General features: G+C 45.2%; 1 protein-coding gene across 1 annotated transcript in view; it reads right to left on the minus strand.

The window, feature by feature from the left end:
* The window catches only part of LOC144773660 (NACHT, LRR and PYD domains-containing protein 12-like), a 603,733-nt gene that overhangs the window by 539,262 nt on the left and 38,502 nt on the right, over window positions 1–25,969 (minus strand). The window contains exon 2 of the mRNA XM_078658808.1: window positions 21,673–21,741. Within this exon, the coding sequence (XP_078514934.1) occupies window positions 21,673–21,682 (10 nt within the window). The 5' untranslated portion in view covers window positions 21,683–21,741. The remainder of the gene's footprint in view (window positions 1–21,672; window positions 21,742–25,969) is intronic.

A 25,969-nucleotide genomic window follows, 5' to 3' on the forward strand; every position in this document is an offset into this window, starting at 1 on the left:
ACTACTGGATGCCCAGCTGCGGGGGAAAAGTGGCACCCCTGGTAACTACAATCAGCAGTAAGCCTGCTCCTCATCAATCACAATCAGCAGTAAGCCTGCTCCTCATCAATCACAATCAGCAGTAAGCCTGCTCCTCATCAACTACAATCAGCAGTATGCCTACTCCTCTTCAGCTACAATCAGCAGTAAGCCTGCTCCTCATCAATCACAATCAGCAGTAAGCCTGCTCCTCATCAATCACAATCAGCAGTAAGTCTGCTCCTCGTCAGCTACAATCAACAGTAAGCCTGCTCCTCGTCAGCTACAATCAGCAGTAAGCCTGCTCCTCGTCAACTACAATCAACAGTAAGCCTGCTCCTCATCAACTACAATCAACAGTAAGCCTGCTCCTCGTCAGCTACAATCAACAGTAAGCCTGCTCCTCGTCAACTACAATCAGCAGTAAGCCTGCTCCTCATCAACTATAATCAGCAGTAAGTCTGCTCCTCTTCAGCTACCATCAGCAGTAAGCCTGCTCCTCGTCAGCTACAATCAACAGTAAGCCTGATCCTCGTCAGCTACAATCAGCAGTAAGTCTGCTCCTCTTCAGCTACAATCAGCAGTAAGCCTGCTCCTCGTCAGCTACAATCAACAGTAAGCCTGCTCCTCGTCAGCTACAATCAGCAGTAAGCCTGCTCCTCGTCAACTACAATCAACAGTAAGCCTGCTCCTCATCAACTACAATCAACAGTAACCCTGCTCCTCGTCAACTACAATCAGCAGTAAGCCTGCTCCTCATCAATCACAATCAGCAGTAAGCCTGCTCCTCGTCAGCTACAATCAGCAGTAAGCCTGCTTCTCGTCAACTACAATCAGCAGTAAGCCTGCTCCTCGTCAACTACAATCAACAGTAAGCCTGCTCCGTGTTAGCTACAAACAGCAGTAAGCCTGCTTCTCGTCAACTACAATCAGCAGTAAGCCTGCTCCTCGTCAACTACAATCAAGGGTAAGCCTGCTCCTCATCAACTACAATAAACAGTAAGCCTTCTCCTCGTCAACTACAATCAACAGTAAGTCTGCTCCTGGTCAACTACAATCAGCAGTAAGCCTGCTTCTCGTCAGCTACAATCAGCACTAAGCCTGCTCCTCGTCAGCTACAATCAGCAGTAAGTCTGCTCCTGGTCAACTACAATCAACAGTAAGCCTGCTCCTCGTCAACTACAATCAGCAGTAAGCCTGCTCCTCGTCAGCTACAATCAGCAGTAAGCCTGCTTCTCGTCAGCTACAATCAGCACTAAGCCTGCTCCTCGTCAGCTACAATCAGCAGTAAGTCTGCTCCTGGTCAACTACAATCAACAGTAAGCCTGCTCCTTGTCAACTACAATCAGCAGTAAACCTGCTCATCGTCAGCTACAATCAGCAGTAAGTCTGCTCCTGGTCAACTACAATCAACAGTAAGCCTGCTCCTCGTCAACTACAATCAGCAGTAAGCCTGCTCCTCATCAACTACAATCAGCAGTAAGCCTGCTCCTCGTCAGCTACAATCAGCGGTAAGCAAGCTCCTCGTCAGCTACAATCAGCAGTAAGCCTGCTCCTCGTCAACTACAATCAACAGTAAGCCTGCTATTCGTCAACTACAATCAGCAGTAAGCCTGCTCCTCATCAATCACAATCAGCAGTAAGTCTGCTCCTCATCAACTACAATTAACAATAAGCCTGCTCCTCGTCAGCTACAATCAACAGTAAGCCTGCTTCTCGTCAGCTACAATCAACAGTAAGCCTGCTCCTCATCAACTACAATCAACAGTAAGCCTGCTCCTCGTCAGCTACAATCAGCAGTAAGCCTGCTCCTCGTCAGCTACAATCAGCAGTAAGCCTGCTCCTCGTCAACTACAATCAACAGTAACCCTGCTCCTCGTCAACTACAATCAGCAGTAAGCCTGCTCCTCGTCAACTACAATCAACAGTAAGCCTGCTCCTCATCAACTACAATCAGCAGTAAGCCTGCTCCTCGTCAGCTACAATCAGCAGTAAGCCTGCTCCTCGTCAGCTTCAATCAGCAGTAAGCCTGCTTCTCATCAACTGCAATCAGCAGTAAGCCTGCTCCTCATCAATCACAATCAGCAGTAAGCCTGCTCCTCGTCAGCTACAATCAGCAGTAAGCCTGCTCCTCGTCAACTACAATCAACAGTAAACCTGCTCCTCGTCAACTACAATCAACAGTAAGCCTGCTCCTCGTCAGCTACAATCATCAGTAAGCCTGCTTCTCGTCAACTACAATCAACAGTAAGCCTGCTCCTCATCAACTACAATCAACAGTAAGCCTGCTCCTCGTCAGCTACAATCAGCAGTAAGCCTGTTCCTCGTCAACTACAATCAGCAGTAAGCCTGCTCCTCGTAAGCTACAATCAGCAGTAAGCCTGCTTCTCGTCAACTACAATCAGCACTAAGCCTGCTCCTCGTCAGCTACAATCAGCAGTAAGTCTGCTCCTGGTCAACTACAATCAACAGTAATCCTGCTCCTCGTCAACTACAATCAGCAGTAAACCTGCTCATCGTCAGCTACAATCAGCAGTAAGTCTGCTCCTGGTCAACTACAATCAACAGTAAGCCTGCTCCTCATCAACTACAATCAGCAGTAAGCCTGCTCCTCGTCAGCTACAATCAACAGTAAGCCTGCTCCTCATCAACTACAATCAGCAGTAAGCCTGCTCCTCGTCAACTACAATCAGAAGTAAGCCTGCTCCTCGTCAGCTACAATCAGCAGTAAGCCTGCTTCTCGTCAACTACAATCAGCAGTAAGCCTGCTCCTCGTCAACTACAATCAAGGGTAAGCCTGCTCCTCATCAACTACAATAAACAGTAAGCCTTCTCCTCGTCAGCTACAATCAGCAGTAAGTCTGCTCCTGGTCAACTACAATCAGCAGTAAGCCTGCTTCTCGTCAGCTACAATCAGCACTAAGCCTGCTCCTCGTCAGCTACAATCAGCAGTAAGTCTGCTCCTGGTCAACTACAATCAACAGTAAGCCTGCTCCTCGTCAACTACAATCAGCAGTAAGCCTGCTCCTCGTCAGCTACAATCAGCAGTAAGCCTGCTTCTCGTCAGCTACAATCAGCACTAAGCCTGCTCCTCGTCAGCTACAATCAGCAGTAAGTCTGCTCCTGGTCAACTACAATCAACAGTAAGCCTGCTCCTTGTCAACTACAATCAGCAGTAAACCTGCTCATCGTCAGCTACAATCAGCAGTAAGTCTGCTCCTGGTCAACTACAATCAACAGTAAGCCTGCTCCTCGTCAACTACAATCAGCAGTAAGCCTGCTCCTCATCAACTACAATCAGCAGTAAGCCTGCTCCTCGTCAGCTACAATCAGCGGTAAGCAAGCTCCTCGTCAGCTACAATCAGCAGTAAGCCTGCTCCTCGTCAACTACAATCAACAGTAAGCCTGCTATTCGTCAACTACAATCAGCAGTAAGCCTGCTCCTCATCAATCACAATCAGCAGTAAGTCTGCTCCTCATCAACTACAATTAACAATAAGCCTGCTCCTCGTCAGCTACAATCAACAGTAAGCCTGCTTCTCGTCAGCTACAATCAACAGTAAGCCTGCTCCTCATCAACTACAATCAACAGTAAGCCTGCTCCTCGTCAGCTACAATCAGCAGTAAGCCTGCTCCTCGTCAGCTACAATCAGCAGTAAGCCTGCTCCTCGTCAACTACAATCAACAGTAACCCTGCTCCTCGTCAACTACAATCAGCAGTAAGCCTGCTCCTCGTCAACTACAATCAACAGTAAGCCTGCTCCTCATCAACTACAATCAGCAGTAAGCCTGCTCCTCGTCAGCTACAATCAGCAGTAAGCCTGCTCCTCGTCAGCTTCAATCAGCAGTAAGCCTGCTTCTCATCAACTGCAATCAGCAGTAAGCCTGCTCCTCATCAATCACAATCAGCAGTAAGCCTGCTCCTCGTCAGCTACAATCAGCAGTAAGCCTGCTCCTCGTCAACTACAATCAACAGTAAACCTGCTCCTCGTCAACTACAATCAACAGTAAGCCTGCTCCTCGTCAGCTACAATCATCAGTAAGCCTGCTTCTCGTCAACTACAATCAACAGTAAGCCTGCTCCTCATCAACTACAATCAACAGTAAGCCTGCTCCTCGTCAGCTACAATCAGCAGTAAGCCTGTTCCTCGTCAACTACAATCAGCAGTAAGCCTGCTCCTCGTAAGCTACAATCAGCAGTAAGCCTGCTTCTCGTCAACTACAATCAGCACTAAGCCTGCTCCTCGTCAGCTACAATCAGCAGTAAGTCTGCTCCTGGTCAACTACAATCAACAGTAAGCCTGCTCCTCGTCAACTACAATCAGCAGTAAACCTGCTCATCGTCAGCTACAATCAGCAGTAAGTCTGCTCCTGGTCAACTACAATCAACAGTAAGCCTGCTCCTCATCAACTACAATCAGCAGTAAGCCTGCTCCTCGTCAGCTACAATCAACAGTAAGCCTGCTCCTCATCAACTACAATCAACAGTAAGCCTGCTCCTCGTCAGCTACAATCAGCAGTAAGCCTGCTCCTCGTCAGCTACAATCAGCAGTAAGCCTGCTTCTCGTCAACTACAATCAACAGTAACCCTGCTCCTCGTCAACTACAATCAGCAGTAAGCCTGCTCCTCATCAATCACAATCAGCAGTAAGCCTGCTCCTCGTCAACTACAATCAGCAGTATGCCTGCTTCTCGTCAACTACAATCAGCAGTAAGCCTGCTCCTCGTCAACTACAATCAACAGTAAGCCTGCTCCCCGTCAGCTACAATCATCAGTAAGCCTGCTCCTCGCCAACTACAATCAAGGGTAAGCCTGCTCCTCATCAACTACAATAAACAGTAAGCCTTCTCCTCGTCAGCTACAATCAGCAGTAAGTCTGCTCCTGGTCAACTACAATCAGCAGTAAGCCTGCTTCTCGTCAGCTACAATCAGCACTAAGCCTGCTCCTCGTCAGCTACAATCAGCAGTAAGTCTGCTCCTGGTCAACTACAATCAACAGTAAGCCTGCTCCTCGTCAACTACAATCAGCAGTAAGCCTGCTCCTCGTCAGCTACAATCAGCAGTAAGCCTGCTTCTCGTCAGCTACAATCAGCACTAAGCCTGCTCCTCGTCAGCTACAATCAGCAGTAAGTCTGCTCCTGGTCAACTACAATCAACAGTAAGCCTGCTCCTCGTCAACTACAATCAGCAGTAAACCTGCTCATCGTCAGGTACAATCAGCAGTAAGTCTGCTCCTGGTCAACTACAATCAACAGTAAGCCTGCTCCTCGTCAACTACAATCAGCAGTAAGCCTGCTCCTCATCAACTACAATCAGCAGTAAGCCTGCTCCTCGTCAGCTACAATCAGCGGTAAGCCTGCTCCTCGTCAGCTACAATCAGCAGTAAGCCTGCTCCTCGTCAACTACAATCAACAGTAAGCCTGCTATTCGTCATCTACAATCAGCAGTAAGCCTGCTCCTCATCAATCACAATCAGCAGTAAGTCTGCTCCTCATCAACTACAATTAACAATAAGCCTGCTCCTCGTCAGCTACAATCAACAGTAAGCCTGCTCCTCGTCAGCTACAATCAGCAGTAAGCCTGCTCCTCGTCAACTACAATCAACAGTAAGCCTGCTCCTCATCAACTGCAATCAACAGTAAGCCTGCTCCTTGTCAGCTCAATCAACAGTAAGTCTGCTCCTCTTCAGCTACAATCAGCAGTAAGCCTGCTCCTCGTCAACTACAATCAACAGTAAGCCTGCTCCTCATCAACTACAATCAACAGTAAGCCTGCTCCTCGTCAGCTACAATCAGCAGTAAGCCTGCTCCTCGTCAGCTACAATCAGCAGTAAGCCTGCTCCTTGTCAACTACAATCAACAGTAACCCTGCTCCTCGTCAACTACAATCAGCAGTAAGCCTGCTCCTCGTCAACTACAATCAACAGTAAGCCTGCTCCTCATCAACTACAATCAACAGTAAGCCTGCTCCTCGTCAGCTACAATCCGCAGTAAGCCTGCTCCTCGTCAGCTTCAATCAGCAGTAAGCCTGCTTCTCATCAACTGCAATCAGCAGTAAGCCTGCTCCTCATCGATCACAATCAGCAGTAAGCCTGCTCCTCGTCAGCTACAATCAGCAGTAAGCCTGCTCCTCGTCAACTACAATCAACAGTAAACCTGCTCCTCGTCAACTACAATCAACAGTAAGCCTGCTCCTCGTCAGCTACATTCATCAGTAAGCCTGCTCCTCGTCAGCTACAATCAGCAGTAAGCCTGTTCCTCGTCAACTACAATCAGCAGTAAGCCTGCTCCTCGTCAGCTACAATCAGCAGTAAGCCTGCTTCTCGTCAACTACAATCAGCACTAAGCCTGCTCCTCGTCAGCTACAATCAGCAGTAAGTCTGCTCCTGGTCAACTACAATCAACAGTAAGCCTGCTCCTCGTCAACTACAATCAGCAGAAAACCTGCTTATCGTCAGCTACAATCAGCAGTAAGTCTGCTCCTGGTCAACTACAATCAACAGTAAGCCTGCTCCTCATCAACTACAATCAGCAGTAAGCCTGCTCCTCGTCAGCTACAATCAGCAGTAAGCCTGCTCCTCGTCAGCTACAATCAGCAGTAAGCCTGCTCCTCGTCAACTACAATCAACAGTAAGCCTGCTATTCGTCATCTACAATCAGCAGTAAGCCTGCTCCTCATCAATCACAATCAGCAGTAAGTCTGCTCCTCATCAACTACAATTAACAATAAGCCTGCTCCTCGTCAGCTACAATCAACAGTAAGCCTGCTCCTCGTCAGCTACAATCAGCAGTAAGCCTGCTCCTCGTCAACTACAATCAACAGTAAGCCTGCTCCTCATCAACTGCAATCAACAGTAAGCCTGCTCCTTGTCAGCTCAATCAACAGTAAGTCTGCTCCTCTTCAGCTACAATCAGCAGTAAGCCTGCTCCTCGTCAACTACAATCAACAGTAAGCCTGCTCCTCATCAACTACAATCAACAGTAAGCCTGCTCCTCGTCAGCTACAATCAGCAGTAAGCCTGCTCCTCGTCAGCTACAATCAGCAGTAAGCCTGCTCCTTGTCAACTACAATCAACAGTAACCCTGCTCCTCGTCAACTACAATCAGCAGTAAGCCTGCTCCTCGTCAACTACAATCAACAGTAAGCCTGCTCCTCATCAACTACAATCAACAGTAAGCCTGCTCCTCGTCAGCTACAATCCGCAGTAAGCCTGCTCCTCGTCAGCTTCAATCAGCAGTAAGCCTGCTTCTCATCAACTGCAATCAGCAGTAAGCCTGCTCCTCATCGATCACAATCAGCAGTAAGCCTGCTCCTCGTCAGCTACAATCAGCAGTAAGCCTGCTCCTCGTCAACTACAATCAACAGTAAACCTGCTCCTCGTCAACTACAATCAACAGTAAGCCTGCTCCTCGTCAGCTACATTCATCAGTAAGCCTGCTCCTCGTCAGCTACAATCAGCAGTAAGCCTGTTCCTCGTCAACTACAATCAGCAGTAAGCCTGCTCCTCGTCAGCTACAATCAGCAGTAAGCCTGCTTCTCGTCAACTACAATCAGCACTAAGCCTGCTCCTCGTCAGCTACAATCAGCAGTAAGTCTGCTCCTGGTCAACTACAATCAACAGTAAGCCTGCTCCTCGTCAACTACAATCAGCAGAAAACCTGCTTATCGTCAGCTACAATCAGCAGTAAGTCTGCTCCTGGTCAACTACAATCAACAGTAAGCCTGCTCCTCATCAACTACAATCAGCAGTAAGCCTGCTCCTCGTCAGCTACAATCAGCAGTAAGCCTGCTCCTCGTCAGCTACAATCAGCAGTAAGCCTGCTCCTCGTCAACTACAATCAACATTAAGCCTGCTATTCTTCAACTACAATCAGCAGTAAGCCTGCTCATCGTCAGCTACAATCAACAGTAAGTCTGCTCCTCGTCAACTACAATCAACAGTAAGCCTGCTCCTTGTCAACTACAATCAGCAGTAAGCCTGCTCCTTGTCAACTACAATCAGCAGTAAGCCTGCTCCTCGTCATCTACAATCAGCAGTAAGCCAGCTCCTCATCAGCTACAATCAGCAGTAAGCCTGCTTCTCGTCAACTACAATCAGCAGTAAGCCTGCTCCTCGTCAGCTACTATCAGCAGTAAGCCAGCTCCTCATCAGCTACAATCAGCAGTAAGCCTGCTTCTCGTCAACTACAATCACCAGTAAGCCTGCTCCAGGTCAACTACACGGGTTTACCCAATAAGTCACTGGGAATACTAAGCTGTCTCCTTTAATGATTTATAGAAAGCGGACTCTGTCTATTGAAACGTCACTGTACAGTAATCGTCCCAGGTTAGTGATCTGATATCAGAGGTACGCTAGTGTTGGTTTCGTTACCTGCTAATTCTTTTATATTGTACTGATGTGTGACCCTCTTGCCAATCCACTTTTTGCAGGATCCCGACCCACGTGGCGGTTTCCCCATCGACCTAACGCCAAACTGCTTGATCCATGAGGTAAATATCGTTACGAGCTGTATGCTGATAATTGCATATACCAGACATTGTTCCTTGATAGATAATTGGGTCATTCGCTTGACAGGCACACTAAAACCTGACTACTGTTGTCTTTTTCAGTAAAAACTTTAAGACACTATTACCTGTATAAGACCATTGCTCAGGTATTATAATGAACTATATATTCTGACACTGTTTACATTGATGCAGCAAACCACAATAATATCTGTGTGGTATTTATTCATTGATATTGTTTGCTTGTGTCGTTATTTTTATTGTGTGATGTCTCACTTAGTATTCCTTGGATTGCCTTTAACTTCCTTATAGTGCTCTTAGAGTGACTCCCTCTCTCTGACCCTGTGAAACATTTTTAGATATATGGATCAACTGGACCATTATTAATTTTGATAAAATAATTTTTTATGCAGATTTCTTGCCCCTTGTCCGCCCTCGTCCTGATGAAGACCCTTGAGCAAGGTTCCATCGTACACCTGCATTGATTTGGGTCGAAACGTCGACACTTCCCTTCCTTGCTCAGCCTTTTTCGATATATCATTTATGATTCTGTTTTGATGAGGCATGAGTTTATTGGAGTAATTGTTTTATGAATTGTTATATTTAGTTTACCCTAACTAATCATTATCATATTTTTATTGAGGTCATAATGACCAGTGTTCTATCGTTTGTATAGTTTCCTCACTTCTCATTCACTACCTTCCCTTCCCAATCCCTCAGGGGCATTTATTGTGATGAATTGTTGATGTATTTTATGAATTTTGTTCTACTGTACACGTTGTGATTAAAAACAATGCTGTGATACTCTCTCTTTGAAGTCATTGAAGATAATATCTATCTATAGTACTTGGGACCACTCTGTCTATATCACCTGGTCAACTACAATCAGCAGTAAGCCTGCTCATTGTCAGCTACAATCAGCAGTAAGTCTGCTCCTGGTCAACTACAATCAACAGTAAGCCTGCTCCTCGTCAACTACAATCAGCAGTAAGCCTGCTCCTGGTCAACTACAATCAACAGTAAGCCTGCTCCTCATCAACTACAATCAGCAGTAAGCCTGCTCCTCGTCAGCTACAATCAGCAGTAAGCCTGCTCCTGGTCAACTACAATCAGCAGTAAGCCTGCTCCTCGTCAGCTACAATCAGCAGTAAGCCTGCTCCTCGTCAGCTACAATCAGCAGTAAGCCTGCTCCTCGTCAGCTACAATCAGCAGTAAGCCTGCTCCTGGTCAACTACAATCAACAGTAAGCCTGCTCCTCCTCAACTACAATCACCAGTAAGCCTGCTCCTCGTGAGCTACATTCAGCAGTAAGCCTGCTCCTCGTCAGCTACAATCAGCTGTAAGCCTGCTCCTCATCATCTACAAACAGCAGTAAACAGTATTTCTTAATTGAAATGAGAGTACGATCATCTTAGAAAGGGGCAATAGCGTAGGCTCTGAAGTAGTTTTAAGACAATTTAGCTTTTCGTTGCTTAACAGGTCATCATTTCTGGTCTTTATCTCTTTGCATGGGCCTAATTGCGTGGTTTTATTTGCGATACGATGTCACTCTGAATGTCATTCATCTGGCGCCTCAATGTTACTCTTTAGTAAACAGAAATCATGGAAATGTCATACATAAGCAATCTGAAAACTTGGCAGCTATGGGACTGGCCTGCTGCCTGAGGCCTGCCTTGATGAGTGCAGGAGAAGTGGACCATCTCTTTGAACCCAGGACTACTGGGCCTTAAACCCTGCACCTGGCCTTTGCTGGAGTGAGTCCTAACCCTTAATCCTGCAACATTGGAAGTGGTGTTAAAGATGCTGCTCCAGCCTAACCCTAAAAGTTGGGACTTGGAAAAAAGTCCAGCAAATACTTCCTGGCGAACCAACAGGAGACCGGAACCTACCTTCCTGCCGATCCGCCCAATGTGCATCTCCTGTTGTCCTGAATTCACTGTAACTCCCACTATGTTCTCCTCCACAGCAGCAAATCCTGTTTAAAGCGACATCTGAGTGACCGCATCCAGCCTCATGGAGCTCTCTTTGGCTCCAGCCTACAGCTTTTTCCCGCTGAAGGTTTTCAACTTCCCCAAAAATATCTAAGTCTGCAGGTAAAAACTTCAAAGTGCTCGACGGCAACAGGCTCCCCATTGAAGAAGACAACCTCCTTGGCCCTGAGATCTGGCTTTTTCTGCTCTGAGCATTTTCCCGTCATCGTCGATGGCTTCTTTGATCAGAGTTCCTCGGTGATAATGACTCCTTCTCAGCCACAGTCTGCCACTTTCCCCTGCTAAATCCTGGAAGTTTCTTCACAATTATTTCTAAGTCTAAAGATTGGCCGAGACCGTGCCAAATTCACCTCATGTATTCGACCTGTACTCGCTCACAGCCGACCCTAACTTTGGACTTTGTCCCGGTCTCGCATGACCAGATACCTGTAGTTGGTGTTTAATCTTTTAGGTGCTATTTTAAACTGAAAACCTGAGACATTCATAACTCTGGTTTTACAGATTAGACTCATTATAACGTTGGTATATTTGTATTTATTAAAATATATCCTTTATCTAAATTGGTTTGAGATTTTTTTTTGTTTTTTTCTGTTGTAGTTTCATTTTATCACTGTTTAAGTGCTGCATAAATATTTTACAGGTTATCTCTAAGATAAGCCTGACTGTTTTTGTGCCAAGATACCAGAGGGTTAAGCACAGAATGAGTGTCTTTTGTGGTTCACCCTGACAAGGAGTGTGTTTGTTGCTTTAATAGGGTGTCACCCACCTTAACCAATGACCCAATCTCTTACACTGCTCAGTAGCCCTTTTATCCTCTAGGTCTATCACCACACTGAGATCCCACTGAGAACTCAGATAAGGGGGCTCTTTGACCCTCAGACCCCTCAGTCTCCCCTGTCGATTGATTTATCGATCGTTATCAGGAGCTCCACCCTGGTAATGTGGAGTGCCTTGTACTGTTTTGGAAAAAGTAATTCCACACTGGATTTGCTGAAGCCTTGCAAGATTTCATCAAGTCTTGGTGGCCATCTTGGCCTGTGGTACTGAAAATTCTGGACCCGTGTCATAAACACCGTCGTATCATGACGATTTTGGTATCAGCAGACCGGTAATGAATTAAATACTATGCACAAGCATTTCCGTCATGTTCGAGTGACGAAATCACCCTGAAATCTGAGTTTTCGTCTTGAACCCTCGGGTTCCATTTTGTGAAGGCTGCCATTTTGTGATTGCCCTCACATAGCCAAATGACTAAAGCCAAAACCGAGTCCGAAGGACACGTACACCTTTGCTGCCTCCTCTGTGACCTGGGCAAGCTGACTCCACTGCCCGAAGCCAAACCTGTCCGGCCAGTTCCTTTCCCAGTGGCCGAGCGAGATTAGCATTGAGGCACAACATATCATAAACCTTTCATCACACACAAACCATGCCTAATCTTACACACACCTGTCCCTGTTTCTTGCTTTATGACTTGCTTTACGAGGAGGAGGTGCCCGATTTTATTGGGGGTCCGTCGATATCTGATGGAAATACTGGGCCTTGCCGGGTAATCAATTGCGGGCTGGACGAACTGAAATGTGGGCTTGTCATCATGACTCTGCTTTTTCTTTGTAGTAAAATATGTGAATGGTCCACCGTAAAATAAGGAATGTTTTGCCTGAAGCATATTATTTTGTATAAAAGGAGAAGTCTGGCTTTGTAAGATTGAGCAGTCTCCTGGGAACATACATGCTGTTGTACTTCTAGGATACCTTTTACTGGCTGCAGCCAATAAATACGATCTTTGATTTCACCAAGAAGACTCTGTGTTTCTGTAGTCTGAAACAGGAAGGACTCGAAGTCTTTGGGTGTTCTCCCTGGCACCGCTGGGTTCTTAAAAACCCGGTGCTTCAGTTGGCGCCCAACGTGGGGCGGTATCAGCGGTACCGGTCCAAGCCAGAGGTTCGTGAGGAGCTTCGTGTGAAAATTCTGGAGGATGGCCAACCACTTCATCGACCCCTGTATGTCGACGGGGTCCGAAAGTCTTTGCTGGAGGTTCCCCGCGTCCCGACGGCTACGAAGGACTGCTGCCCTGACTATCGCCCTGTTTTGGACCCTTGATGATTGGTAGAGCAAAACGATAGACGAGTCTTCTGGTGACGTCATCGATACCTCAGTTAAGTATAAGTGGAGCGTCTCCCAGTCCTTAGTTTGGTTCTTAGTTTTTGGTATCCTTCGGGATCGCTTTGTTTGGAACTTGCAATTGCCAAAGCCGAAGGACTCGTGTATTCACGAGACTATCGTATTCGATAATCCTTTGAAGTTTGAAGCTAGACTAGAGAGCGAAGATGCCTGGTCTTAGCAGACTTGGAAATTTGTTTTGTCTTGGTTTTAATAGGGATTCCCGGTTAGAGGACTCGTGTCCGGTTCCTCCGATTGGAACTCCGACTTATGACTTATATGTGAAACATGGCGTAGGCCCTATCGCATATAACGAAGTATGGATCCGATACACCAGAAAGGATGGTGTTTTAAAATGGCCCCAATATGATAGCTTTGACACAGAGATTCTGGATAATCTAGAGGTTAAACTTTTTAAGAAGAAAGCCCGGCCGGCAATGTTTGACTCTTTTCACATATGGCGCAAAGAAGCCAAACAGAGAGAAATGAAATTAGCGAAGAAAAATAAACGAGGTATGTCAATGGTACAAGCTGCTGTTGCATTTAGGGATAACGAAGAAGAGCAAGAAAGCGAACAGATGAAAAGAGTAAAGAAGTTAGCGGTAGATAAGTGCTACCCAGTTTTGCCGCGTAAAGAACAGGAAATGAGGAAAGATCTTGAGAAAGATCCTTTAATGTCACATCTCTTGAGTTCACCACCCCCTTATGCACAAAATGCTACGGCACCACCGCCACCAGTTGTGGCCGTGCAACCTCCGGTTATTGTGCCACCTGTGATTCCTCCACAGCCAGCTCCTCTTCCGTTGGCTACTGTTCCTTTAGCGCAGCCTCCTCAGGGGCCGCCAACTTTGCCTCTTCCTTTGCCTGCTACTCCCACGCCTGTTTCTAACACTCCTTCTGCTCCGACTTTGGATTCTTCCACTATTGCTCCGTCTTCTCTTGTTTTTCCATCTTCTCCTTCTACTAGACAGCGAATGACTGCTGCTGTTTCTGGTTTATTTTCTCCTTTGTTGGGACAATTGGGTATGTTCCCTGCTACTGAGCGTAGACAGTCACGTAGTCAGTTGCCGAATATGGATGAGCGTACGATTTTGGATCACATGGCGCGTAAATGGATTATGTACGATACACAGTATGATCTAGAGAGCGTTATGCATGTTTTCCTTCAATGGGAAGCACCGAAGCAACGGTACGTTTTCGATACAATGTGTGCTTTTCTTGTCGAAAAATGGGACGAGGAAGTAGGGAAAGCTCCTGATAAGCTGTACAACATACGTTCCGAATTTGCGAAGGGAACTATTGTAAGTCCATCTGATGTTGAAAAAGCGGTCGCGATGTTGTTGTCCTTTAGAAGTGAATCTCCTTCTCAACAATTGTTCAGGCCTAATTCTTCAGTTGGGAGAAAGGCACGACAATATCCAATGAGAGAGGTTCCTCCTGTGTGGAAAGAAGAAGTAGCTGCTGGTCCAGGTAATGTTCCGCCACTTGTACCGGCTCATTTTCAGCGTGTTTGGGTGCATGTTCCGTGGAAACGCGCTGAAGTTTTAGCTATTAAGCAGTCTTTGCCTGACCCACGCAAAAATCCAGCAGGGTACTATAAAGAGTTGACTCAGACTGTGGGTTCGTGTATTATGAATTTGGCGGACATCGACATGTTGTTTAGCAATGTCGTTCCACAACCCATTTGGAGTAAGATTCGTCATACGGATCATGTGGTTGAATTAGGTGATACATGGGTTAATCTTAGAGATGCCGACAATAGGCAAGTAGGCGGTGCTAAGCCTGAGGATTTAATTACTGAACTTCCTGATAAGATTATTACGTATATGAAGACTTTAATGCCTGAATTGCGTGTTAATTGGGACAAGTTGTCTGCGTGCAAACAGAAGAAAGATGAGACTGTGTCTGATTTTTTCACGCGGTTTGAAGAGATTTTTGTAGATCATAGTGGTCAGGATATGGCTACTGAGGGTGGTCAGAGATTGTTCGTTGACAAATTTGTACATAATTTGCTTCCCGAAATGTGTAATAAGTTGAAGGATTCTGAAAGTGCTTGGGCTGTTTCCACGTCAGCACAGATTTTAGCTACTGCCCAGTACTACGAAAATAGGCGCAAAGATGAGTTAGAGAAAGCGGATAAAAAGACTAAGGAATTAAAAACTAAAGTTCTTCTACAACAAGCTTATCCACCCGTAGTAATAATCAGCGCGATTATCAGCAGCCTCAGCAATATTCGAGAAACTCGCAAAGAAACGAGTCTTCTCAACAGCGTTTACCGTATGGACCCAATCAGTGTGCGTATTGTAAAGAGGAGGGCCATTTTAAGAATAGTTGTCCGGTTTTGTTGCAGCGTATGAATGGTGCTTCTGGTGTACGAGGTCGCGGTGTTCAACAAACGCCTAGAGGTAGGGGACGCAGTGCGTTCCCGCAAAACGCACGTTCGTTTCCGCCACAGAATTCAATGAATAGTTTTGACCAGCAGAATAACGCATCTGGTAGGACGACTCAGTACTATGCTGATGACTACTATGCAGAGGATGAGAATATGGAAGGTAATGATTGCTAGGACAGCCATGGACAAAGAGAGGGAGTTGTTTCAGTTCCAATAGATCAGAATGGACCTTATGTCGAGGTGATTACATCAGGTGTGTCAGAGCCCTTTCTGTTGGATACTGGTGCTACAAAGAGTTCCATTATGCACTCAAAACTCCCTGGCGCACCTTTGTCTGGCGAAATGAATATTTCAGTAGGTTTTTCTGGCGCCCCGGTTAGGAACCCGATTTCTAGTCCTATGTCTCTTTCTGTTGGACCTTGTGAATTGGAAGCACCCCTTATTCTTACAACAGGTTGTGGTGAGAACTTGTTGGGATTGGATCTGTTGAAAAGATTGTATGCGACTTTGTACTGTTCTCCTTCGGGAGTACAACTTACACTGGGCAAGAGAGTGGTTTCTCCAATGTATTTATCGAAGGATAAACTTCCGACAGAATTGTCTTCTCTTCCGGATATTCTTTGGGCTACTGGTCCTAATGAGGTGGGTCTCTTAGAAATACCGCCATATGTTGTGACATTGAAAACCAATGTTAGAATGCCGCGCATTCCCCAATACAAGATCTCTAGCGAAGGCGAAAAGGCGTTGTTAGCGATCATTTATGATCGGATAGAAAAAGATGTAATTGAGGAAACTAGAGGCAACGTTTGCAATAGTCCTGTTCTGCCTGTTTTGAAGCGTACTGATCCTTCCCAGCCACCTGTTTACAGGTTTGTGATTGATCTTAGAGAAGTGAATAAAAAAGTTGTGCCTCAGTTTCCAGTTGTCCCTGATATCACTGCCTTATTGACCATGATTCCAGCTTCAGCGACTTGGTTCTCGGTGATTGACTTGAAGAATGCTTTCTTCAGCATCCCGATTGCGGAGGAGAGCAGGGATATTTTCGGCTTCAGTTTAGGAGGGCGAAGCTTCCGCTTCAAACGCGCTCCTCAAGGCTACTGTGAAAGTCCATCAATATATAGTCAGGCTTTGAAAACACAGCTTGATACGATTGTTTTACCTGACGGTGCTATCCTTATTCAGTACGTCGACGATTTGCTAGTCACTGCAGATACTGAGGAGATTTGTAAAGAAGCCACCTTGTCGTTGTTGCGTCATTTGTGTGATCTGCATCACAAAGTGTCTCTCTCGAAGTTGCAATATTGTCGACAAGAAGTGACCTACTTAGGTCATCTCTTATCGAAGGAGGGAAGAAAACTGACCCCAGAAAGAATTCAGGCAATTGCAAAATTGAGTGTGCCAAGGACAGAGAGAGAAGTACGTGCTTTCTTGGGCATTACATCATATTGTAGGTAATGGATACCGAATTTTTTCTTATTGGCCAAACCTTTGGTGGCATTAACTTGTAAAGATACACCGAATCCCATTCCGTGGTCTGAAGAGTGTCAGAAAAGTTTTTCCGAATTGCGTGATGCATTGTGTTCGGCTCCTGTGTTGGGTACCCCCGACTACAGTAAGCCCTTTACATTGTATGTCCATGAGAAAGAAGGTTGTGCATTGTCAGTTCTGACACAGTCTTTTGGGGACAAGCAACGTCCATGCGCATATTTTTCGTCGACTTTAGATCCGGTAGCTAAGGCGTTGCCAAGTTGCTTGAGAGCTACTGCGGCAGCAGCTGTTTATATTCGACAGTCTGCTGGATTAGTAATGAATAACATGCTGATCATGATGGTTCCACATGCGGTGGACACCTTGTTAAACAGAACCAAGACACAGCACTTAACTAGTGCTCGTTTGTCAGGTTATGAGCTGACACTGTTGGCGAGTCATGTGCACATCAAGAGGTGCAATACACTGAATCCAGCCACGTTGTTGCCGATTTCAGTTGAGACAGAGAATGTCGAAGAGTCACATGATTGTTTTCTTAGAACTGAGGAATAAACGAAAGGGAGGATAGATCTCAAGGACACTCCTCTTCCGAATGGTGATACGACTGCGGCATATGCTGTTACGACTTTGCATACGATTGTTGAAACTGCACGTATCCAACATAACTCAGCACAAGCGGCAGAACTGATTGCATTGACAAGAGCGTGTGTGTTGGCGAAAGGAAAACAAGTGAATGTGTACACTGACAGTCAGTATGCCTTTGGTGTTGCTCATAGTTTTGGACGTCTGTGGCGTGAACGTGGTTTCCTGACTTCGCATTGTGCTAAGATCCAGCATGGTCAGTTGGTGAATGAGATTCTTGAGTCACTGACCTTGCCGTTGCAAGTTGCGATTGTGAAATGCAGTGCACACAAAAAGGTTACAGATGATGTTGGTCGCGGAAATGCGTTTGCGGATGAAGTTGCGAAAGAAACTGCAAGGAATGTGATGAGTCGAATGTATGTTGCAGGCCCTGCGAGATGGATTGGTGACGTTGGAATGTGTGAAGATACGATTGAGAGTGTGAAGTCCATTCAAGTTGAAGCTACAGAGAAAGAGTTGAATGAATGGAGAGAAAGTAAGGATAAACTGGATGCAAATGGTTGTTGAGTCGAATCGTCAGAACATCAGCGATGGTTGTTACCCGATGCGTATGTGCTTCCAGTGGTGACAATGGCCCATGGAATGGCTCATATCAGTGTGAAAGGGTTTTGTAAGTTGTTGGCTCCAGTATGGCAAAATACTGGAATTCCCAAGTGTGCAGAGAATGTGGTCAAGAATTGTATGGTGTGTCTGAAATACAATCCTGGTAGGGGAACCCCAACTCCAGCTGGTCATTTTGCGCCTCCAACGTATCCGTTTGAGGTTTTCCAGCTAGATTTCCTCCACATGGAAAGGTGCAACAATCTGAAATACGTACTCGTTGTTGTTTGTGCCTTTTCAAGATGGGTAGAAGCATATCCCTTAAAGGACAATACTGCCCTGTCCACAGCTAAAGCCCTTGTCAAAGAATTCTTCCCTAGATTTGGAATGCCGAGAATTGTCTGGAGTGATAATGGGAGTGAATTTGTGGGTCGAGTGATGAAGAAAGTATGTGAGGGGCTAGGCATTCAGCAAACATTTCACGCTGCAAATCACCCCCAATCAGCTGGACTAGTAGAGTGCTATAATGGCACACTAAAACTGAAACTGGCCAAGATCCAAGCGAGCACTGGTCTTAAATGGCCTGACGTTCTGCCCTTGGCACTCCTATCAACGAGAATGACTGCTCATTCAAGGGTGGGACTTAGTCCCTATGAAATTGTGTTCGGCCGCCCGGCCAACATATGGGGAGTGCCAAGGCCAACCAAGTTTAGTGAGATCGAACACCCTGTACTGCTAGATTATTTGTACGAATTGACGGCTAAATTGCGTGTTTTACACCAACAGGTCCACGACACCCTGCCTCAGGTCTCTGAAACTCCAGGACATCCGATCGATCCTGGATCCTACGTGCTGATTAAAAACTTCCAGCGAACAAAGAATGACCAACCCCGGTGGACCGGCCCTCATCTAGTCCTTCTCTCAACAAGATCAGCTGTTTGAGTGGAAGGGAAAAAGCACTGGGTTCACGGCGTACATTGCAAGAGGGTACCTTTGCCTCTAGCGTACGACCGGTGGACCCAGGAGGGGATCGCTGACTCTGAGACTGAGACCGTGCCTCGCTTTCTGCCTTTTAGTGATGCACGAGTAAAAGGAACAACTTCTGAACAGGAAAGCGATAATGTTTTGCAAGCAGCGGTGCCTCCGTCAATTCGATTGAACACTACAGAGCCTAAACTCTTATTCCAAGACCAGACAGCACCTGGAAGAACCCGTTATAATTTGAGGCCAAGAACTATGACTATGGACAAATAAAATTATTTTCTTCTATTTTTGAAAGTGCAGCTCTCTCATCTGAGAAACGTGCTTATTTTTGTTTTCGAACCGCCATCTGGGTTCTGCTGCTAGGGTCGCGGTTGCCCAAGTCTTTGGGGTGCAGCCGAAGACGTTAGGTCGACGGTTCTGGTTGGTCTAAGGGAGTTGCCCTGGACTGACAGAAGCATTCCTTAGCATAGAACACCCTACCGCCGCTGGCAGCAATTATAGAGGATGGAGTTTTTCAAGATGGAGAGACCTGCCAAACCGATGAACTTTAAAGCCAGAATGTGTACATTGATGACAAGAACACGATTTTTGATATTATGTATTTTTATGTTGCTTAGTGTGATGACGTTTTTAATAGGATATGTTTTATTTACTTTTCAAGTGACATTTACACCCACTACACAGCCCATACCTCCTTCTACTGTTTCCTCGCATTCTTTTCACCCTCTACCTGAACACGAGTCCGCTAGAAGATCAGAATTTGCCAATAACTCATTCATTCAGCTTTTACACCAACACCAACTGGTAGTAAACACAACTAATTGTTGGGTGTGTGGTCTTATGCCACATACGACAGATAAGGGCATCCCATACTTGGTTCTCCCATTCAGCTACAATGGTTCTTTGTGGGCGTTTCAAACAGTGTTCATATATGCCATCGAACCATATCCCCCACGTTCCACGAGAAGTAACTCAGAGACATTGACTCGTATAGAACCATTCCCGGAGATGAGTTGCAAGCATACATTAGATGGAACATAACAGGATATAGAGTTGCTTTGAGTGAGAACCAGCAAGCAAAAAGATCCTCCCCGATTTGGATTGTACCCCATCAGGGTCACCTATGTCTGCAAGGTAATGGCAAGAATCCCAGAGCTCAGTTAGGGAAAAGTGTCTGCACTGAAACATATGTCTTTGCATCTCGAACTTCCCCTTCGTTTCTAGCAGCTAAGGGCACCTACTTCATCTGCCATGATAGGGCCTATACATGGTTGCCCCCTGACTTTTCGGGCACATGTTTTGTTTCGTTCCTGTTGCCTCCCACCTACACGGCCACGGCAGATTACCATAAAACAAGGATAGTCAGAGGTGTCATTAGTAGTGACAACACTACAGGACAAGAATTCGGAGATTTTTTTAAGGGTTTTCTGCCATTTTGGGGACCTATGGTGAACAGCAGGAACATAAGGCAATTGACAAGGGTGGTTGAATCCACTGTAATTGAAACAGCCGGTGCCCTTAGTAATTTGACTGCTGAGCTCCAGTCGGATCGCCTTATGACACTTCAGAACAGGGTCGCTTTAGACGTCATACTTGCAGACCGAGGTGGGGTATGCAAAGTGATCCAATCAAGTTGCTGCATTTTCATCCCAGATAACGCTCCTACAGTATACCAGGACATCTACAAACTGCATAAGATCTCTGAATCTATTCACGTGGATAAAGGAGACTGGTCACTGATGGGGTGGTTCTGGGAACTGATATCCGCCTGGGGATGGAAGATTCTGATAGTCATTGGGATGATCTTAGCCATTCTTTTCCTGTTCTGTCTGTGCGTACAGTGTACTCCTGCAATATGTGGCCTCTGTGCTACATCATGTGTAAGGAAACCTGTATCAAGAAACGAGCTAAGTAATAGGATGATGCTACAGCAACATCTCAATGACTTTATGAATATAGACCTGGACTCAGATTAGCGTGAGTATAGGTTATTGCCTATGTAAGTGCAAAAGGAGGGCCTGTGGTACTGAAAATTCTGGACCCGTGTCATAAACACCGTCGTATCATGACGATTTTGGTATCAGCAGACCGGTAATGAATTAAATACTATGCACAAGCATTTCCGTCATGTTCGAGTGACGAAATCACCCTGAAATCGGAGTTTTCGTCTTGAACCCTCGGGTTCCATTTTGTGAACGGCAGCCATTTTGTGATTGCCCTCACATAGCCAAATGACTAAAGCCAAAACCGAGTCCGAAGGACACGTTCCTTTGCTGCCTCCTCTGTGACCTGGGCAAGCTGACTCCACTACCCGAAGCCAAACCTGTCCGGCCAGTTCCTTTCCCAGTGGCAGAGCGAGATTAGCATTGAGGCACAACATATCATAAACCTTTCATCACACACAAACCATGCCTAATCTTACACACACCAGTCCCTGTTTCTTGCTTTATGACTTGCTTTACGAGGAGGGGGTGCCCGATTTTATTGGGGGTCCGTCGATATCTGATGGAAATACTGGGCCTTGCCGGGTAATCAATTGCGGGCTGGACGAACTGAAATGTGGGCTTGTCATCATGACTCTGCTTTTTCTTTGTAGTAAAATATGTGAATGGTCAACCGTAAAATAAGGAATGTTTTGCCTGAAGCATATTATTTTGTATAAAAGGAGAAGTCTGGCTTTGTAAGATTGAGCAGTCTCCTGAGAACATACATGCTGTTGTACTTCTAGGATACCTGTTACTGGCTGCAGCCAATAAATACGATCTTTGATTTCACCAAGAAGACTCTGTATTTCTGTAGTCTGAAACAGGAAGAACTCGAAGTCTTTGGGTGTTCTCCCTGGCACCGCTGGGTTCTTAAAAACCCGGTACTTCAGGCCACGGTCAATATTTAAACCACGCCCAGGCTTCACGTGCTTTGCCGCGAGGTACTCCTCATCATCGCTCACTCACCTAACTTCATCCAGTAGCTGCGCCACCATGTCCTCAGTCTCCCGATCCTCTGGCCAACAACAGAAGCTCCTGCAAAGAAAAGGAAGAGGGTAGGCACACTTGTCTTCCATAAAAAATACAGAAAACCAGGGTACAAAATCAGTCATCGGAAAAGACTTCCTGAAACCTCTGGGAGCTGAGAGCTGAGAGACAATACATTCTTACAGACTCTTCGGTGTGCTGGAAACACCAGAGAGAAAAATGGAAAGCTAAAAACTACACTCTAAGTTGTTTAATTTGATAAATGAAAACATGTAGCAAATACATGATGTAGAATACATTTGTTGCTTTTTTCAATTGATTTTCCAAAGCATTAAATATCACATTTTTAAGACATGATTATAAAAATCCATTCATATTCTAAGTACATAACCACAAACATTCAATTGATTCAATTATTATCATAAATAGGCAAATACCCCAGGTTAAAGTGCAGGTGCATAATTCCTAACAGCAGCAATCCATACCACAAATATAAAACATCCATATATGCATTTTATAAACACCGTATATAAATTTCCTAACCAACTAAAGCCTCTGACTTTCTTGTAACCTCCATCCATTCTGTTACCCCAAGACCAAATCATTTCCCCTGTCGCTGTTTCCTAAGCCCCTTAAGTTTATATAAGAATATCTCCATATTGTATACGGCGAGAACCTAGTGGCATATTATCAACAAAAGGCGATTCATTATCGCCGCTTTTATCGGCAGAAAACTGCCGCTAAAGCGGCGATAATGGGCTTGATAATATGCCCTTGAGAATTCCCATAGAAGCCCATGTTCACACCAGTTTTCCATCGTCGCTGTTTCCTAAGCCCCTTAAGTTTATATAAGAATATCTCAATATTGTATACGGCGATAATGGGCTTCATAATATATTATTTTTACCTTTTGTTGATAATATGCCCCCGAGATCTCCACATATTAAAATTAGGGGCATCCGGTTTTAGCCAGTCAGAGTTGATACACAATCTTGCTACAGCCATGCCATAAAAACTAAATACAGTATCCTTCTGGAATCATTCTCATCCTCCCTCTCACCAACCGCCCCCCCCCCCCCCAGCATCATCCTCAACGGGTGGGCCACCATTGGTGCCTTAATGATGTTACTCAAATAGCCGCCCACTCCTTGTATCAATGGTACTAGCTCTGGACTTGCAGAAAACATATGTACTATGTCTGCCAAGTCTGTGCACATCTGTTACATTTCCCATCACAGTCACCCCCCCCCCCCCCATTTAAACATTCTTGAAGGGGTGGAATGCAAATGAAAGGCTGTCTTGAAAGGTTGGGCTTTCAGATCAGCTTGTGGAATAATCTTATCAGACAAAGCCAATGATTCTTGTAGGTACATATCCTCCAAGCCCAATCGCTAATTCCATTTATCCTTCTGTACCTCTAAGTCATTATTCTGAGTTAGAATCATCAATGCATATATGGGTCCCATTCTATAACTCAATCTCAAGGCTTCAATTAAAGGAATCTTGGTCATACATTTAAAGTCAGAATTCTGGTCTCTTATCTTTTTAAACAGGAAATCCCTACTTGAAAATATGTATAAAAATCTGCCTACCACAAATTAAACAACTCTGATAATTCGACAAAAGAGTGAAGCTGTGCAATAGCATGATATTGTTAGAACCCCCTTCTGTCTCTATCTTTCATTACTGCACCATGAAAAGTAGATGGAAGGATAGTATAGGAAGATGTAGGCATGTAGAAGTTACATTTTAAATTAAAATTACATTTTCCAAATACCAGATGCTTCCTAACTTGACCCCATACCTTTAGAGCTGCTTTGCTTTTGTTCTTCTTATGATACTTCGGTTCAATATTTTTGATGGCATAGCTTTCAGCTTCTTTTCCTACAAGCATCTCATATATTATTGGTGTCTCAGCTAAATCTATATCTTGAGGCTCCCCAGTTATCAAAATTGTCATATTTTGTAAAACAAAAGCCCAATAATACAAGAAAAGAAAGAGGGTAGGCACATTGGCCTTTTATGGAAAATCAAGATTACCTTTTTTTGTAAATTACGCATAGATATGCATTAAAAAGACAGGATTTGAGAGAACAATAACTCATTCACATTTGCAAGTTTGAAGCTCATATCACTGAGTTCCAAAACACCAGAGTACAAAATCAGTTTTCAAAAAAGAATTCTTCACAAAACCTCTAGGAGCTTAGAGACAATATATTGTTGCAGACTCTTTGATGTGAAAGAAACACCAGAGAGAACATTGGAAACCTTAAATCTACACTCCAAGTTGTATAAGTTGACAAATAAAAACGTGTAGCAATTACATGATGTAGATTTAATCTGTTCTAACTAATTGTAATTAAGTAATGATTGTGTTGTAGATCGGTCTGTAAAGCCAAACCCTATAGAAGGATCACTGAGGATCACCTGACGTCTTCACCAGACCCTTCACAAGCGCCATCCCACGTATACACGCAGATCACAGGCAGATAATTGTGAGATAAAGGTTAGGAAGTTAGTTGGGACTATCACAGCCTTTAAGGCCTCACAGCAGCTCATTGAGAGATTCAGATGAGCCCTACAGACAAGGCCCTCTTCCCTAGCCCCGACCAGTCTTCCTTCTCGATTTGGACATTCACGAGTAACAACGGCTGGGTCTACGTTGTGTCTGCAGAGCCACAGCAGAGACATAGAAGGTAAGGATCGCACTGTTTGATCTGACAGTGCGTCACGATACCAGTACCTCATTGAGATCCCAGACACAGAGCTCACTGTCCCTTATAGTCTCTCAGTCACCCCTCAGCAGCCCTTCTCATGCAGACGGTCTGCTATGATACTAGGTTCTCGCTGGAATACCAGACACAGAACTCACTGACCCTTAAACCCCATTGTCACCGTTCTCATCCTGTCAGCCTACCTTGATGCTGGTATGTCACTGAGATGAAAGACACAGGACTCACTGACTCCTATATCTACCTCAGTGGCTGCTCTGGAGCCCTTCTTATGCAGACTGTCTGCTACAATACCACTATATTATTATTATTATTATTATTATTATTATTATTATTAATAAACTCATTTTTATGGTGCTGCGAATCATCTCCTGGGGGATCTCTCGGCGCTTGAGAAGATGACACCCAATGAGCAGCATAAACTTAAAATGGACAAGTCCTGAGCATTTTTTTGAATTGAGACAGCTCGGTGCATGCCCAGATCTCCTCAGGGAGATTATTCCGATGGGCTAAATGGGAAAAGGCCCGACCACCCATTTTTGCCTTCCTGATACGCGGCGTGCGAAGCTGGTTGCGTTTGCTGGATCCCAACTGACGTACAGGTCGATACAGTACAAGCTTCTTCTTGAGGTAGGCTGGTCCATTCCCCTAAAGAGACTTAAAGACCGTACATAAGAGTTTAAAAATAGCTCGTTTCCTAATAGGAAGCCAATTTAATTGGTGAAGAAGTAGTAGAGAGGGGGGGGTTCGTGCTGGTTTATTGAGGGCAAGGCGGACAGCCGTATCTTGTACCACCTGTAGTTTGGAAAGTAGGTCTTCCCTTATTCCAACCAATAAGGCGTTACCATAGTCCAGTCGACTAACCAGGAGCGACTGGATGAGGGTTTTTCTTGCCGATAGAGGGATCCAGGGGAAGATCTTTCTAAACATCTGCATTGTTTCGAAACAGGTGCCTGATAATGTAGATCATTTATTATTGATTCTAATGCCTAGATTCTTAGTCCAGAGTTTTGGGGAGGGTACTTCTCCTAATTCAGATGGCTACAAATCTGAAGTCCACAATTCCTCGGCTTTCCCAAACAACAATATCTCTGTTTTGGTGGCATTGAGCTGCAGAAAATTCTCACTCATCCATCTTGCTATACTGGACATATCATTTTTAAACTTTTGTTTTTATTACTGTAGCGTGATCCTCAGTAGGGACTATCAGCTGTGTGTCATATGTGTACAATATGGTCTCAAACTCACACCTTCTAATGACTCCAGCCAAGGGAGCCACATATACGGTAAACAAGGTGGGACTTAAGATGGATCCCTGGGGGACTCCCTTATCTGTCAGAGTGGGTTGAGACACAAGAGTCCAGCTGGACACATTGTGTTCTGTCAGATAAACAGCTTTGAATCCATTTAAAGGCTCTGCCTCTGACACCAAACTATCTGTTCAAAAGGATGCCATGAGAGATGGTGTCAAAGGCTGCTGACTGATCGAGGAGGACTAACATCACTGGAGTTCCACTATCCAATGACATCCTGACAGTGTCAGT

This window comes from Lissotriton helveticus, chromosome 8 (genome assembly GCF_964261635.1).
Source record: "Lissotriton helveticus chromosome 8, aLisHel1.1, whole genome shotgun sequence".
NCBI classification, from domain to species: Eukaryota; Metazoa; Chordata; class Amphibia; order Caudata; family Salamandridae; genus Lissotriton; species Lissotriton helveticus.